This window comes from Dreissena polymorpha, chromosome 5 (genome assembly GCF_020536995.1).
Source record: "Dreissena polymorpha isolate Duluth1 chromosome 5, UMN_Dpol_1.0, whole genome shotgun sequence".
Classification (NCBI taxonomy): domain Eukaryota; kingdom Metazoa; phylum Mollusca; class Bivalvia; order Myida; family Dreissenidae; genus Dreissena; species Dreissena polymorpha.
In genome coordinates, this window is record NC_068359.1 from 102,791,863 (window position 1) to 102,810,247 (window position 18,385).

The 18,385-nt window shown below is 36.4% G+C and overlaps 2 protein-coding genes across 2 annotated transcripts in view; both read left to right on the forward strand.

Annotated features, from left to right (window-relative positions):
* The window catches only part of LOC127832647 (DNA polymerase epsilon subunit 2-like), an 87,241-nt gene that overhangs the window by 34,830 nt on the left and 34,026 nt on the right, over positions 1 to 18,385 (forward strand). Inside the window, exon 13 of the mRNA XM_052358249.1 lies at positions 1,178 to 1,361. Within this exon, the coding sequence (XP_052214209.1) occupies positions 1,178 to 1,361 (184 nt within the window). The remainder of the gene's footprint in view (positions 1 to 1,177; positions 1,362 to 18,385) is intronic.
* On the forward strand, positions 5,888 to 10,729 carry LOC127832646 (transcription factor CP2-like). Its single transcript, XM_052358248.1, has one exon. The coding sequence runs from the start codon at positions 6,510 to 6,512 to the stop codon at positions 8,304 to 8,306; it is 1,797 nt and encodes a 598-aa protein (XP_052214208.1). The 5' UTR covers positions 5,888 to 6,509; the 3' UTR covers positions 8,307 to 10,729.

Genomic DNA, 18,385 nt, shown 5'->3' on the forward strand with positions numbered 1-18,385 from the left:
TTTGCGTGAATAACATGGCCGCCAAGGGGCGGGGCATTTTTCCTTATATGGCTATATAAGGCTATAGTAAAATCTTGTTAACACTCTAGAGGCCACATTTATAGTCCGATCTTCATGACACTCGGTCAGAAGATTCATCCCAATAATATCTTGGAATAGTTCAAAAATGATGCCGGTTGGTTGAAAAACATGGCCACCACAGGGGCCGGGCTATTTTTCTTATATGGCTAAAGTAAAACCTTGTTAACACTCTAGAGGTCACATTTATTTTCCGATCATCATGAAACTTGGTCAGAAGATTTGTCCCAATGATATCTTGGATAAGTTTGAAAATTGTTTTGGTTGCTTTAAAAACATGGCCACCAGGGGCGGGGCATTTTTCCTTATATGGCTATATATGGCTATAGTAAAACCTTGTTAACACTCTAGAGGCGACATTTATTGTCCAATCTTCATGTAATTTGGTCTGAAGATTGGTCTCAATGATATATTTTTGGATGAGTTCGTAAATAATTATGTTTGCTTGAAAAAAATGGCTTCCAAGGGGCGGGGCATTTTTCCTTATATGGCTATAGTAAAATCTTGTTAACACTCTAGAGGCCACATTTACTGTCCGATCTTCATGAAACTTGGTCAGAAGATTCATCCCGATAATATCTTGGATGAGTTAAAAAATGATGCCGGTTGGTTGAAAAACATGGCTGCCAGGGGGCGGGGCATTTTTCCTTACATGGCTAAAGTAAAACCTTGTTAACACTCTAGAGGCCACATTTATTTTCCGATCTTCGTGAAACTTGGTCAGAAGATTAGTCCCAATAATATCTTGTTATCTCAGGTGAGCGACTTTGGGCCTTTCAGGCCCTCTTGGTAATGATGTCTTTTTAAATATTTCACCATTTTTAGTGGGATAAAGTGGAGAGTCCGCTCATTCGTGAGACAAATAAGTATTTTTTTCAGTAAAGTGCAACCGCGCGTTTGTAATATGAAGTCTCCACATTGATCCGACATTTTTCTAACCGTTCAAAGGCGCGGTTGCACTTTACTGAAAAAATACTTATTTGTTTAAAAAGATCATGATACCTATAAAAAACTCTTACGATTAGTCTTTGGTCCAATAATAGTTCACCTGTGTTCATGTTTTGCTTTGAGGCCAATATTTTCTTTGGGTCCATTTCAGACCTGCCATTCCTAACTCCATCACAGAAGAGTTTCGCAAGAAAGTACCCAATGCTGTGTTCACGAGTAATCCGTGTCGTGTGCAATATTGCACGCAGGAGATAGTTATTTTTCGGGAGGATATAGTCACAAAAATGTGTCGCAATTGCGTGAAATTCCCTGAGGATGGTGACGTTCCAACACATGTAAGTCCATAGTATATATTTTACAGGTTTACATGAAACCCTGCAAGTGCTTAATTTCAAGGTTCTTCAAAACTGGACATTTTTTCACAATTTTAAATAGTAAGCAACGCATTATGATTTTATCAAATATTGAGAGGCCAAAGACCACTTCACAAAGATGGGCAAAAGCCCTGTAAGATTGTCCCTCTTCAGCTTGTGTTGTTATTTTTCGATGTAAAAATTGCTTTAATCGTAAGGCAAATGGTATCAACTGATCTGGGGACTGTTTAAAACACAAGATGACATTAAGGGTTTCTCTAATCCAGCTTGTATGATAATACTGTGTGTATAGGTTCTAAATTGCAATACAAAAAATGGCCCCAATGGAAAATCTGCTTGCTTGCAGTAAACAACCAACAAGTATTCAGTAATAGCCATAAACATGAGGTAACATTTTCCAGAGTTACCTATGCTATTTCAGTTTTATGTAAAACTTATTTTGCAAGCTTGTTAGTGGTGACCGATGTGTCACGCATTTTTTTGTTATAAATGGGTCACCTATATTGTGATATAGTTCATTTGTGATATTTGTTCTGTCAACTTGGTATGTTTATTATTGACAAGTTGACCAATATTTATATGTCCAGTTGGTCAATTGATAAATGACCAGCTGACCGGGTTGGCTGTGATACTTTGTTGATCAAATCCACAATCCACATGGTTTCATATTTTTCCGTATTTTAAATAACTCAATAATTTGCTGTTTTAAGTATGCATACACAGCCTTTATACATTTCCAAATCTTGAAAAATTTATTGAAAATAAATCAATATGAGTGAGTGACTGAATTGTTAATAAACAATATCCACATAATTGTCAAATTCTTACCATTCAGGCCCAAACTTCTTCAATATGGACAGATAAATCATAATTAACATTGATAAACTCAGCCACCAAATAGTCACTAGAATTTGTCATTAAACGTTTTATCACGTGACATGGTTTGAACCCTGTGAGTTCATGATCCATCTTAGATCTGCTATGGCTTCTATACCTGACAACATATGGAGTATCCTATCAACTAGGGTAGGAACAAGAGGAGGCCAAAACAATACTGCCTCATAGAAAAAGTACAAGTGAATGATTACATTTGGTTTTTATATGTTTAAAAAGTTAATATTATGATGCTGTTGGTATTATGATGATGTTGATGATTATCATGACAATAAGGCTTATGATTATGATTATTATGATGATGATGCAAATATGAAAATGATAGAGAAGACTCCAGACCTGTTTACTTCTACGGATTCGCCGTAGATTCGCCGTAGCTACTACGGATAATTTGGCTAAACTATGCACTACAGATTTGTACTGAAAAACTACTTAACGCTTTACCACTTAGAACAACAATTTCTTTTGTATAAGAGAGACATAATCAACACACATGGCAAGAATTATATTTGCATAAAGATGATATATGAACATATATCTTGCAAACTGTGTACAAACAATCAGTTCATAATGATCAGTAGTGTTTCTAAGAATTTTACTTTGTCAATCTACTCAGTTGCCCAGATAATTATTTTGGAAATAGGTTTTCACCCATTGATTTTGAAAAATAAGGTGATTTCATTCTTGAAATAGGGTGAACTGAGTTATAAAAATGCATACCTTAAAATGATTGCTGCTTTACTTCTGTTGAAGCTGCACACTTGTTTTGATTCAAAAATAATCTGTAAACTAGCATAATTAAGTTTTCATAACATCTTTAATCCTTTAAACTGTACATGATATATACTTTAAAGTTTAGAAAAAAAACTGACATCTTTGTAATTGTCAAACATATAAACATGTTCTAGAAATTTTTAACTCAATCAAGAAACCCTTAGGCAGAACTTCCAGTAGTTATGGCACCTCTTTGTGATCGACTGATATTTTGGCGCAACAATCGCGGACGTCTTTTGAACCTCTTAGTTATTAGACATGTACTTCGCATCGTAATAGAAACTGAAAGTACTGACGCTTTACATATACATGCACAATGAGCGACGGATTAAGTCAGATTGAAAACGCATGTATGTCGTTGTAAATAATTTGGTCAGACACTTTATTTAACTATGAAATCTAGTCTGCAGAGCGTTTGAATAACTTTGACTGTTTCCTGCTCCATCATCCAGGTGCTTGCTGAATGAAAGCATTGCCTGGTTACACTAATAATTTGAAAGAGAAAATACTGAAAATCAGCAAATCATTTTCGATCGAAGCTTTTGTATTGTATGCATCACATTTGACAAATTTGTGTAAAAGTCAAATAGGTTGTGTTTTCAATACATGTGATATTGTATTTCTTTGCGTTTTTTACCTGTGCACAGGGAAAGAATTGATATTTGGGTAGAAATCACTGTTATGTTTTCTGATTTTTTTATGGAGACTTGAAAACATTGAAAATCAAAGCGCTGAAGGCACTGTAGGTGTCCGCTGTTGTAAAATGTCACATTGCACAGGCTAATCAGTATGCACAGACTAATCTTTTTTGACATGCATTAAGCCCCGTTTTCCCTGAAAGCAGCCAATATGTACAGATTTCAATGATAAGCACTAGATTGGCCAATCTTATTTTACAAGCTGTTAAACAATATAAGTCATATAAACACTGCAGTGTAGTATTAACAGGAAAATGTGGTGGTTGTCTCTCCTAGCATACACTCTATATAGCATTTGTCGTCTGCTAAAACAGGCATTGGTTGTCTCCCATGGTGTACCTAAGGCTTCTTACCACATAGTGATTTGCAAAATATGGTCTGTAACATTAGCTTACACTAAAAGAGGAACTTTATTTATTTGTGTCAAGTTCTTTCTTACATCCCATGACATCCCTTTGTTATTTCTTAAGTGCATTCAGCTTATAACGCTCTAATGAATAATGCATGGTAAGGAGGCCTTTATGTGCAAAATATTGACCTATTTTTTACTCATTTAAAAGGTGTAACATTAAATTACATAAGGATTTTTATCACATGCTATTCCCTGTTTCCAAAGTAATACAACCATTACATATTTTTTTTTATTACACATGTGTAGTAAACATTTTTAAGCGTTTTCGTTGGCTTAGTTTTCGTTTATTGACCAATCGCATTTTGTTATTTTGCTAAAATGTCAAATGACGTCACGAAATGTAAACAACATTTGGGATTTATCATTATGTTTGCGTAAATATTTATTTAATTTGCTCATTTAAAAGCATGTGATAAAAAAGATCTGACACTCGTTGTCATATCATACCATGTTTTATTAAACTCGTCCAGGAAACTCATGAACTCGTTTAATAAAATATGGTATGATATGACAACTCGTGCCAGATCCTATATGAATAAGTATATACTGCGACTTAAATGTGCACTCTGGACAGAGGACAGATTTCCCACAAAAAATGAATGTACTATATAACACTCCACATTTTGTGGACACTACCTTCTAACTTGTGCTCTGTATGCTATAAACCTATTGTAGTTTAGCTTTGAACTGTAAACAGAACGATTTTCCTGTTGTACATCTACATTATGGCCAGAGAGACACCACTGAACCATGAATGTGAGCACTCAACTGTGAAGTCTACTTCATCTATTTTTAGATGATATATTATGCTCTATTGAAATACACATTGGTTAAACATTTCAAGTTGTTGAAAAGGTGTTTTCTTTCCAATAGGTTGACCAAGGGCACTTACCAATATCTCAGTCAGGTACATAGTACCGTAATTACTCTATGTTTTCGATCACCCCCTTTTTTAGCAAAAATAATTATTTTTCGTGACTCTTTATTTTCGGGCACACGAGTTTTCGTCCGTTATTTATGTCTCTAAGTTTTCGGACAGTATATTTTACAGAGCTATTTTACCAAATTTCGAACCTGTTTTCGATATCTAATGACACTTCGATCATGGGGTTTTACAACCAGATTAACATCATAAAACATTGCGAGTGCATGCCTGAGGGCAATGGACCTTTACATTTGCGTAATTGGGTAAATAACCTTGTAAACTGGTATTAAACAATGGTTTCGCCCGATAGCATAAGCGTTATGACAATTACCAGGGGTAGTGCCAATTAACAGTTCAATTATCTACTGCAATGGTACTACCCCTTCTCAGTAAAATAACTGTGACAAATACTAAATGTTTCAAATTGTGATGCACCCTATTACAAGTTTTACGAACAATGGAAGGTGTTACACAACAACTATCGGAAATGAACAAACTAAGAATTCATAGTTTGCTTTTTTTATTATGTTAATTACAGGTTCATACAAGCGTGTATCGGTACATCACATGCTCATTTTTTAACTCGTTGCTCAAAGTACAACCTTGAAGTAACTTTCTGTCAAATAAATTAAGCATTTACAATTATTTAAAATGCAGTGCAAACATGTATAACTGTAATTTATACTATACAGCACGGTATTATACAAGCGCTGCTATTACCGGTAGTCGTTGATACAATTTACGCTATTTTCGGACACTTCCATTTTCGACTCTAAGTTTTCGGACACCTGTATTTTGTTAATATTTTACGTATCTAAGTTTTCGGAAACAAAAAAAATTTATTATTTTTAAGTGTCCGAAAACATGAGTAAATACAGTAATACATGTTGAGGTAAATTGTGTAGGCACTGTAATCCACTGCATTGTATCTGTTCTAATAAGGCCAATGACAGGGAGTTTGTTGTGGTGAACAGGTAAAATAGGCACATATTGTGGACAGTGGTAAATAGGCACAGAATGTGGAGGACATAGTGTTGAATTTTGATATGCTAATGACAGAAGAAAACAGCTGTTCTCAATGATATATAAATCACTAGAGCATGATATATTTTGGCCTAAAAACCTTGTTTACTTAAGTTTCAAGTTAGACTGGTTGAAAGCAGTTTGAGAGTAAAATAGATCATGATGAAGCAAGGCCTATTGAATTAGGGAGTGATACATCATTTGAAGAGGTGCCAATTTACTTGAGTTAACAAGATTGTGTGGAGAACAGTTGTGCAAATTATTCATAGAGTGAAGTGCTGCATTATTCAAATTAGAATATTCTGTTGAACTGATACTGAAATAAATACTGAAATAAATAATTGACACCTTTTAAACTGCAACTGAAACATCAATGGTGGATAATGTCTGTTTGCCTTAGGCCACAGAGGACAGAACTGTATAGTGGTTTACAAATCGTACCTTCTGGCTTCAGCTTTCCAGAGTTATCGTTGCAAGGTGACATGTCTTATGAGTGGTCCGTCAATGACAACGGAATGGACAAACAGACCTACATGCAGAGTCCTGAGAAGCGAATGAAGACTTCTCACTACGCCGAGATCAAGTATCCCTTGGTCCACAAATTTTACACTGAGTTGAAAAATCCATTGTACAACGACATATCAAGCAGTTACCAGCCACCTTCCACTACTGCTGGGGGCATGAAAGACCCTCATAAGTCTATGCCTGTCTATGTAGATAACTCAGCGTCAAATCTGGCATTGGGTGTTGAACTCAGTGCCGCCTCGTACAACATGAGTGAAGCTCTACTGTCACTACCTGTTTTTAAACAAGACTCTTCCAAAATAAATTTCCAGTACATTCTTGGAGCGGCTACCTCACAAGCAGTGAAATTGAACGAGGAGACATTAACATATCTTAACCAAATGCAGTCATATGAGGTCAAGATAAAGAAACTTGGCACTATCATTGGCTCGAAGGTTTTGTATAGGAGCACATTACGTGTGTGCTTCCACGATAGGCGACATCAGTTCATGGGGACAGAACTGCTTGATTTCTGGTCAAAGTCTCGACCAGGGGAGAGAATTCTTGATGTTGACATTCCATTGTCGTACGGATTGATTGACGTGATTGTTAATCCCCGAGAACACAACACCATTGACTTTGTTTGGGACCCATCAAAAGACACTGGCATTTATGTGAGAGTGAATTGTATAAGCACAGAATTCACTGCACAGAAGCATGGCGGGGTGAAAGGTGTTCCGCTCCGCCTGCAAGTTGAGACCAGAGATTCTGAAAGCCAAGATTCCCAGCTTATTCACTGTGCCTCCTGCAAAATGAGAGTCTTTAAACCAAAAGGTGCTGACCGCAAACATAAGACAGATTGGGCAAAAATGAGCAAGAAAACCCTTATTCAAAAGGAAAACTACCATTCCTCATATGAATGCACTGTTTTAACGGAAATCCCAGTTGAACAAGTGATTCATGCCCAGGTCGAGAAACAGCAGTCACTGGTTCACAAGGAAAGTAAGGTCTCAAGCAGTTGCGATCAGTTCAGCAACCACAGCCTACCGATTTGCTCTAGCCCAAACAGTCCTCCAAGTACAGACATTAAACTGGAGCATTCAACATCTCTTAACGAGCTGAAATACCCGCCATCATCACCTGTCAGCGCAAACAGCGTGTCTAGCGATGGCTCGTTGACATCGTTGATCCCCAAAACAATGTCTGTCTATGCTACTGCGAATGAAGTTAAAGCCTGGTTGTACCACAACCGCTTTGCCAACTACATCAGCCTGTTCCAAAACTTCACAGGGGCTGATGTCCTACGCCTGAATCGCGATGACCTGGTTCAGATCTGCGGACTCGCTGACGGCATCCGCCTTAACAATGCGCTGCTCTCGCATGCAGTTAGATCGAGACTTACAGTGTTCATGTGCAAGGAAACTGATGCAGCATTCACGGCAGTGTATCTGGAACAGTGTTCTAGTCAAGAATTGATTAAAAAAATAACGGATATTGTCAAGATTGGTCAGTGCACGGTCAGTGATGTGTTCATTCAAGGACCATCCGCAATAAATGTGCGACTTACCAATGATGTTGTACAGAACTTTGCTGATCAGACGAGGCTTGTCATCAAAACTATTAACGATGCTGATAACCCAAACTGTGTTCGAATCCTTCTTAAGCGTTTGGAATAGACATCAAAATTATTAACGATGCTGATAACCCAAACTGTGATCGGATCCTTCTTAAGCGTTTGGAATAGACATCAAAACTATTAACGATGCTGATAACTGAGACTGTATTCGGATCCTTCTTAAGTGTTTGGAAAAGACATCAAAACTATTAACAATGCTGATAACCCAGACTGTATTTGGATCCTTCTTAAGCGTTTGGAATAGACATCAAAACTATTAACGATGCTGATAACCCAGTCTGTATTCGGATCCTTCTTAAGCGTTTGGAATAGACAATGTTATTTTGCTCAACTACATGTTGCGCTGTTTTTGCAAAGTTTTTCAACACATTTTAAAGATTCTCTTTGTTTTTTCTTGTCCTTTTTTTTGTTGTATATTTCTATGAAGATAAGATGCCTTATATGTTTTTTTTGTTTGTTTTTTTACATTCCAGAAACGACTTAACTCTTTATTTCAAGGCAGCAACATAATTTGTTCAAATCCTTTTATAAAAATAATTATTTGTATTTGTTAACGGGTTTCTCAAGCAGTGTTGTATGCCTTATATTTATAACAATCATTTAATAAACATTATTTCATTAAAGTGCATGACTATTATTTTTGTACAAATTACATATTTATATAAAGAAATCAAATTCGTTAGTCATAATAAGCTTTATTTTTATCATAAATGACTTTTTGCTCATTACAAACACAAAAATGCTCTATGACCTGTATGTTTGTTACATGTGAGTTCATGAATCAATATATATTACTAACAGCATACATGCCATACGTCCCGGATTGTCCAGGACAGTCCTGGCAATGAAGAACTTGTCCCGCTGTCCCGGAAATCTGTCAAATGTCCCGGAATTTACAAAATCCATATATACATATACCTTATCTTAGGCTTAACTGCACCTTGAATCTGTGTATATCTGCAGCGTCTCCATGACAATGCCTACCCGAATAGGCAGACTACGCTACGTGTCAAAATCTATCAATTAACAGGTGTCCTGTTATCATATCGATTGTCTCACGTTCGCGGTCAAACCGAAAAGGCGGCATTGTTTAATGTGGTTGTTAATTGACTTTAATCTACTACGTCATTATTTCCCGCTGCGTACGGGCAAAGGATAGTTGTTCACACATCTGAAGTCCACCATCGCTGAGTAAAAAAAAAATTGTGATTGGTTGTATGTATTGTGAATTGATTTGAGTTGACGATCTAACGGTACTGTATTGTTGTATTTTTTATTATATAAATGTTATAAATGAATAAAGGCGTATCAACAACTACGCGTTACACACCGGTCTTGATAACAATAACGCAGTGACGTCACCATCTATGTTTAGAACGCTTAAACTGAAAACACGTGGCTTGTATCTAGTAACGGAAGTAGTAATGTTTAATTTGACGTTAATAGATCAAGTGTATTTCGGATAGGCTTTGGAACTTTTGCAATTAACAATGCGAAACAGAAAAAAACGTACAAAAAATGCATATGTCTATAAATATCGCTACATTTTACACATGTCCCGGGAAATCGGCAAAAGTCCCGGACAATTTAACTCAATGTCCCGGAATTGGTCTGAAAAATTATGGCATGTATGCTAACAGACTCTGGCAGCTAATGTTCCGGTTGCTTGTATTCCACGCGCAGGATATTTTCAAAAAGTATTGTTTGGAATCAATTATTTTAAAAGTTAAGACTTTTGAAATGTCGCCACTTGTGCAAATTGTGAGATTGAACCTAAATTTTAATATAATTGTTTATCTGTTTGTCAATAATAAGTTGCTTGATTTAATTAATTCCTATGATAATCAGATTCATGTATAAATGATAGTTCTTATATCTGTTTTTGTAAACAGTTAAAGGACTGAGAGAATGTATTTTGGTGTATACTAAAAGGTCCCAAAGATTTGCATAATGTTTTTGTAACCATTATATTTCTGTGTGAATATTGTTTGAATTGTTAAACTTACTATGAATATGGCCTTGCTCTGTGAAAAGGGGGTTTAATGCATAAGCCTTAATTGTAGTTAGAGATAAGCCTGTGCAGTCTGCACAGGCTATTCAGGCACAACACTTTCTGCCGTTACTGGATTTTGATAAAGAAGAGACTTTATTAAAACCAAAAATAATATAAAAGCTGTAAGTGTCGTCCCTGATTAGTCTGTTTGGACAGCACAGGCTAATCTGGGAAGAGACTTAAAGCACATGCATTAAACCCCCTTTTCACAGAGCAAGGCCCAATTAAATAGAAATAGTCAAATATTATCAGGAGAAATATAAATGTCTGCTAGTCATTATTATGAGCCATATTCTACTATTTTTTTTGTATATTTTTTCATAAGACATTTCATGAGTTTGTCACACATTATTTATGGAATGCAATGTATGATTTATTCAGATAAATAATCAAGATAACATTTACTTGAATTATGGATTTTGTGCTTCTGTTTGCTATATCCGTAATTGTAAACAAATTAGACTTGACCTGCTCCACTTGACAATCAGCCATAAAGGAGTTTCACATTCCAAATATACATGTGCCAGTAAGCAATAATCACAATGGAATAATTTATCAAACAAATCCAAAATGAGGTTTACACGGCCAAAACACCCTTTTTGGGGAAGGGGCCTCAGCCTTTTTAAGGGCAAAAGTAGCGCGATTTTTTCATCTTTGGGGAAAATAAGACATTTGTATTTCATGTGGATGATGGAGTTGATACATGAAATAAATTATATCAGGTAGCCACAAAGTTAGGAAGGTTAAATAATAGGGGAAAAGAAACAAAATAAAATAGGTGTTTTTAAATCTCAATATTTGCTTTAAATAATTGTATCTGATTTCATTCATCGTATAACTGTAACTGATTTCAGTCATCATATAACTCTAACTGATTTCATTTATCATATACATGTAACTGTAACTGATTTCATCCATCATATACATGTAACTATTTCATACATCATGAAACTTTATAACACATATAATTTTACTGTGCCTTAGATTAATATATATTACAATGGCATTTCTCGATTTTATTCCCTTTAAACTTGTCAATGAGTGCATCAAAATCTCCATCTGTGAAAGACTCAACTTATAGCACTGACTGTGGATTTAGATTGCTGATTTAGTGGCATCAATGGTTTGAACCTGGGTCGAGGAAGTGACAACGCAGTCTGTCTCTGTGCCAACCTTGGCATGATCCGATGTACTTCTAGTAAGATTGAGGCTACACACACTTGTGACAGTGGCTGTTGATTTCTTGAAAACTCCCGTGATACTCTTAGTATTCTAAGCGTCGGAAACTTTAAGTTTCTTGGTATAGTGAGCTCAGTTATGCAACATTTTTGTTGGTTTTCATATTTACTTTCGTGACCTTGGTCCTAAAGCATCTGTATGAAACATGTATGTCGTAAAACTAAAGCAAGCTGTAAAAATCAGAGCAAATGAAACGTGTGAACATGTAAACTGTAAACACACTAAATTAGGAATAACTTACCCGGTATTTTTAGTTGATACAATAATATTCCAAAAATATCCACATTACTGAAAAATCATTATTTTGGCTTAAAATGAGGGTGTCCGAAAATTTAGAGAGTCCGAAAACCGAAAACTTAGAGTAATTATGGTAGATACGTATTTTTACGCATTTTTAGTCCCTAAGAAAGTTAAATATCATTAAAGACCTTTCTTACTGTATTCAAGTTTTTAAGGGTTCATCTCCAACCCTTACATACTGATGAGCAGCAAACAGCATAAAACCTGAACAGACTGCAAGTTACTTGCAGGCTGTTCTGGTTTAATGCTATTTGCATAATTATAGCCATTTTCACTTTGCTACTGAGTGGGAAAGGGTTAAAAAGATAGTTCTTGTTATTATTTTAGATAAATAATCAGTTTATTAGCTTACCTGAGCAGGCTGTGTTCTTGGTGAGCCATTGTGGTTCAGAATGTCCAGTGGCAAGCATCGTCAGCTGTGTTTCATCAAGGTTTAGATCCTAACCGCACTAAAGGCCACTTTTTATACCCCAAAAAAACTAAGTTTAGGGGTTTATATAGGAGTGAGCTTGTCTGTTGGTCCGTAAAAGTGCCATGTACAGAACCATAACCCTACACTTTCTTAACTAAGAGTTATTATACCCCCACAAACGAATTTTTGGGGGGTATATAGGAGTGAACTTGTCTGTGGGTCGGTCGGTTGGTCCGTTTTAAGTGTCCGCTCTCTAATTCAAGTTGTTTTCATCCGATCTTCACCAAACTTGGTCAGATGTTGTATCTAGATGATGTCTAGTTTAAGTTCCAATATGGGTCATGCCGGGTCAAAAACTATGTCACGGGGTCACTTAGTGCGTTTTAAACATTGAGCATGGTGTCCGCTGTTTAATGTGAAGACAACATGCAAATATTCTTTGTCAATGCAGCATGTGGGGGTATTTGTCACGTCTGTGAGAAAGCTCTAGTTTCATCTATCCTGATGAAAATGGTCAGAATGTAAGTGTCGAGAATATCAATGCTTGGTTTACGACTGAGTTGCATAAGCTCAAAACAAACTAGGTTACTAGGTCAAATCTTAGAAGAATCTTCTTGAACTCTGGAGTCTACAGTTTCTTACTTAGTTTTCATGAAACTTTGTGATAGTATTTACCTTGATGTAATCTAGGCAAAGTTCAAATCTGGGAAACAAGCGTCTGAACACTAGGTAATGAGGTCACATTTTAGAATTATCTTGTTACCACGCTCGAGGATACATTTATGACCTCATGAAATTTCGTAGTAAAGATAAATCTGATTTTGACACAAATAAAGGGGTGAACATTACACAGTGTACTAAACTGACAAGGGGCATTGTTGTAAAACGCGGATGCCGTTGAGCTGTATAAAATGCCTTGACTTCGTTTGGTAGAACAGTAATGATTTAGGCGCTAATTGTTTACAACTTTATTACCCATTGTGTTTTGTATCTTTCAAGGGTGTTGACTAATTGGCAATTGGCTTCTTTGTTTCAAACACTTGTTAACGATTATTCGGTCCTGCTAATCTGCTTATTATAACAATGAACCTGTCAATGGCATTTTATACTAAGGGCCCATTACTATCACCTGATTACATGATTTAATTGTTATGTGACAAACAGGACTCCCAAGTGCCCTCTCTTTTCCCCACCACAATTTATCGCAACCATGAAACCACGATTTATCGGGGATATGTATTACAAACATACAGATATTAACTGACTCTTTTTTTTCAAAATTACAAAATTGGCGAATTTAGGTACAGACGAAATAGTTTTTTTTTTTTTAAATGACAAAATTTCGGCTGCTGACGAAAAGAAATGGTTTCACAGTATTTGGCTCTCTTGCATGAAGATTAAGAATGTTCTCCATGTTTATTCTGGTTCTTTAACATTAGTGTCTCTTGCTCAGAAGAAATGGTTGTTGACTGTATATCGCTTTACAGTTCTTACTACATTTGAATAGTCAGCTAGAAGGTGTGTTTGCAGACCATTTTGTTTCCATACAATATTTTAGAAAACACTTTGACCTACCATTTTTGAGTGTAAACATATTTATTATGCCCCCCTTCGAAGGAGAGGGGGAATATTGTTTTGCTGGATGTCAAATCTGTCAGTTGGTCTGTCAGTAGACTAGTTCGTTTCCGATCAATAGCTTGTCAACGAATTGACCAATGGCTTGATAATTCACTTGTGAATTGGCCTGGGACAGAAGATGAAACATTTTTAAATTGGGTCACTAGGTCAAAGGTCAAGGTCACTGTCAAGTGTGAAAATTGTTTCAGATCAATAACTCATCAATGAATTAACCGATTGGCTTGATACAGTACTTCACATGTGCATTGGCCTTGGACAGTGGATGACCTCAATTGAAATTTGGGTCACTTGATCAAATGTCAAGTCACTCACAATCAGTGTGAAAATCGTTTCAGATCAATAACTCATCAACAAATAGACCAATTGGCTTGATACTTCACATGTGCATTGGCCTTGAACAGTGGACGACTCCTTTGAAAATTGGGATCACTAAGTCAACAGTCAAGGTCACTGTCACAATAAGTGTGAAAATCGTTTCCGATCAAAAACTCGTCAACAAATTGACTGATTGGCTTAATACTTAACATTTGCATTGGACTTGGAAAATAGATGAGACCTATTGAAATTGAGGTCGCTAGGTCAAAGGTCATGGTCACTGTCACAACAAGTTGGAAAAATCGTTTCTGATCAATAACTTGTCAACGAATCGACCAATTGGCTTGATACTTTCCATGTGCAATGGCCTTGGACAGTAGATGACCGCTATTTAAATTTGCGTCACTAGGTCAATGGTCATGGTCACTGTCAATATAAGTGTGAAAATTGTTTTAATCAATAAGTCATTGACCAACGAATTACCGTACAAACGCAGTCATAAGTCTACCCGGCTCATAAGTCGGGGGGTATACTTTGGTACCAAAATTGGAGATTTTGAGTATGTTAGCTTCATAAGTCGAGTCAGAAATTTTCTGTTTACGAATTTCATTAACAGACGCCATTTTAAATGTACATGAAGTTGCGGTAGTATTCTATACATTGCACATGACGTCACTGTGGAACTGTTGAACGTAGGCAAAGCCAACACATGTATTCTAAATTTCGTTTAATATACGATTTATTGTGGAAATGGAAAATAATATTTTTCAATATAGACGAGCAAAGCATAGGTCCACTCACAATTGTGTCCTTATTCTTACGCCAATCACGCACTAGTTTCTCGCTTATACCAAACTCACCTTCAGCAGCACTGTTGTTGTTTAAATTCTCCGCAAACTCTATCACACGTATTTTAAATGCATTGTCATAAGCCTGGCGTTTGCGTTTGCCAGGCATTTTCAAAGATTTATCGTAAGTCCAGTTGTGTTTTTGTTTATCAAATTAATAAAAGGTTGCACTCAATAATCTACGCTAGTAATTATCCACAAACTATTTTCAGCTTTTAATCCGATGAAACAATATTATCACTGTAATCCAATCTTTGTACTTTTAATCTGACTGTCAAAACAATTGATTAGTGTCTCGATAAAACGTGTTTTTATAACAATGATTGACATACCCAAGAGACTGCTAACTCCACCTTTTTCTCTGAAACAGTTTCAAAGGTGGAGCTATACACGTGCTCAAGCATAATGGGACGATTGCAAGCTAGTTACAAACACGCAATTGGTTAAGCATATCGCTTCTCTAAACAAAGGAATCCAATTTTGTCGGCGAGGAAGGTGTTCTTTATGGCTTCTTGACAGGAAACGGCTTTCCTTTGATGACGTCAAACTGTCGATTCACACATAATGCGAATTTTTGCGAGACTTTAAATGATGTCCTTGATTCTTTGTTTACATGAACAGTAAAAAAACAACACCCGCTTACATGAAGACTTTGGACTAAAGTATCAAAATAAAAAGAAGAGTAATTGCAAACTGTGATTATATTAATTGGTAAGTATCAGTAAAAATACGACTTTTGTTAGTCGTAAATCAACGATTTTATTTTTATACAACAACAACAACTATTGCTGCGGAGATCAATCTTCATCGAATTTCATTATTTTTTTTCATGGATTTTTTTTTTTTTTTTTCATGGACCACCTCATAAATCGATACCGGTTTTTTAATCAAATTTTGGAGTTAAAAAATCTCGACTTATGACTGGGTTTTTACGGTAAGCGATTGGCTTGATACTTCACATGTGCATTGGCCTTGGCCACTAGATGACCCCTATAGAAATTGAGGTCACTATTTTAAAGCCCTGTTTGGGGGGCATTTGTCTCTGACCACGGGACTCTTGGAACTCTTGTTATACCCCCACAAACGAAGTTTAGGGGGTATATAGGAGTGAACTTGTCTGTCTGTCGGTCGGTCTGTTGGTCTGTCTGTCGGTCCGTATTAAGTGTCCGCTCTCTAATTCAAGTAGTTTTTATCCGATCTTCACCAAACTTGGTCAGAAGTTGTATCAAAATGATGTCTTAGCCAAGTTCAAACATGGGCCTTGCCGGGTCAAAAACTAGGTCACGGGGTCACTAAGTGCGTTTTAAACATTCAGCATGTTGTCTGCTCTCTAATTCAAGAAGTTTTCATCAGATCTGCACCAAACTTGGTCAGAAGTTGTGTGTAGATGATCTTAAGGCCAAGTTGGAACATGGGCCTTGCCGGGTCAAAAACTAGGTCATGGGGTCACTTAGTGGGTTTTTTAACATTCAGCATGGTGTCCTCTCTCTTATTCAAGTAGTTTTTATCCGATCTTCACCAAACTTGGTCAGAAGTTTTATCTAGATGATCTGAAGGCCAAGTTCAAACATGGGCCATGCTAGATCAAAAACTAGGTCACAGGGTTACTTAGTACGTTTTACACATTGAGCATGGTGTCCGCTCTCTATTTCAAGTAGTTTTAATCCGATCTTCACCACACTTGGTCAGAAGTTGTAACTAGATGATGTGTAGGTCAAGTTCGAACATGGGCCATGCCAGGTCAAAAACTAGGTCACGGGGTCACTTAGTGTGTTTTAAACCTCACCATGTTGTCCGCTCTCTAATTCAAGTAGTTTTTATCCAATCTTCACCAAAACTGGTCAGAAGTTGTATCTTGATAATGTCTAGGGCAAGTTTGAATATGGGTCATGCCGGGTCAAAAACAAGGTCACGGGGTCACTTAATGTGTTTTAAACATCACAATGTTGTCCGCTCTCTAATTCAAGTAGTTTTCATCTAATCTTCACCAAACTTGGTCAGAAGTTGTATCTAGATGATGTCTAGGTCAAGTTTGAATATGGGTCATGCCAGGTCAAAAACTAGGCCACAGGATATCTTAGTGCGTTTTTAACCTCACCATGTTGTCCGCTCTCTAATTCAAGTAGTTTTCATCCAATCCTCACCAAACTTGGTCACAAGTTTTATCTAAATGATCATTAGGACAAGTTTGAACATGGGCCATTCCGGGCCTAAAACTAGGTCACAGGTTCACTTTTTTTTAAAGTGAATGTGCGTTTTTTAACATTCAGCATGGTATCCGCTCTCTAATTTAAGTAGTTTACATCCAATCTTCACCAAGCTTGGTCAGAAATTTTATGGAGATGATCTTAAGGCCAAGTTAGAACATGGGCCTTTCTGGGTCAAAAACTAGGTCAAGGGGTCATGGTGTCCGCTGTTTTTTGTGAAGACGACATGTAAAATATTATGTGTCAATGTGGCATGTGGGGGTATTCTTCATGCAGTGACAAAGCTCTAGTTTATGTTTGTAGTGCATCAAGTTCAATATCATGTCTACCTAAATGGATATACAAACAGACACCATATGTTAATGTCAAACTAGAAGAGGAGAAAGCTCCAAGTAATTGGTCATTGCTGGTTTCTCCAATTAGTAATGTCTTAAGTACCATGCAGCCCATTTAATTGTTGTATACAAATGTAATATCATGTAAATGACAGGCTAACATCCATATGCAGCTGTTGCATGCGCCTTATGATGTTGTTACCTTTGGACACATTATTTTCGCACATGTGTCTGTCGGAAATTGCACACATCACTAATGAGTGTTAAAACCTATTTTCATGTGAGTAGTTTTTTCAGAACTAGGCAAACAGCTGGATATAGAAGGCACACAATTTGTTGTTGTCGAGGGCGGACCCAGCCGTGAGACCACTGCATTTATCTTGTTGTTCAGGATATTTCATGGACATTCGGGAAATATTAGTAAATTTTAAAAAATTATGTGGACTTGGAAACCTTGTGTTAAACAACTAAATAAAGAACAAGGAACAATTCTACGAATTATTGTATGTGCATTATTATGCAACATGTGTCAGTGTTAGAATTCACTGTAATTTGTAATGTCCAAACCCATGGGTATGAAATTCATTACTGTCAGTTAAGGGTTGTATTAATGGTAAGTGTAGAACCATATTATATTTTTAATTGTTTGCTTCAATGATTTAAAAAAAATCTGTAATTATGTTTATTTATTTGATAATGTTTTTGTCTTCTAAAACTTATTTAATTTTATTACATGAAGTCAGTTACTTGTTTACTAGGTAAAAGCAGACAA

Excerpts from the sequence above, each read along its gene's own strand:
- LOC127832646 (XM_052358248.1), top strand. The coding sequence starts at position 6,510 with ATGTCTGTTTGCCTTAGGCCACAGAGGACAGAACTGTATAGTGGTTTA.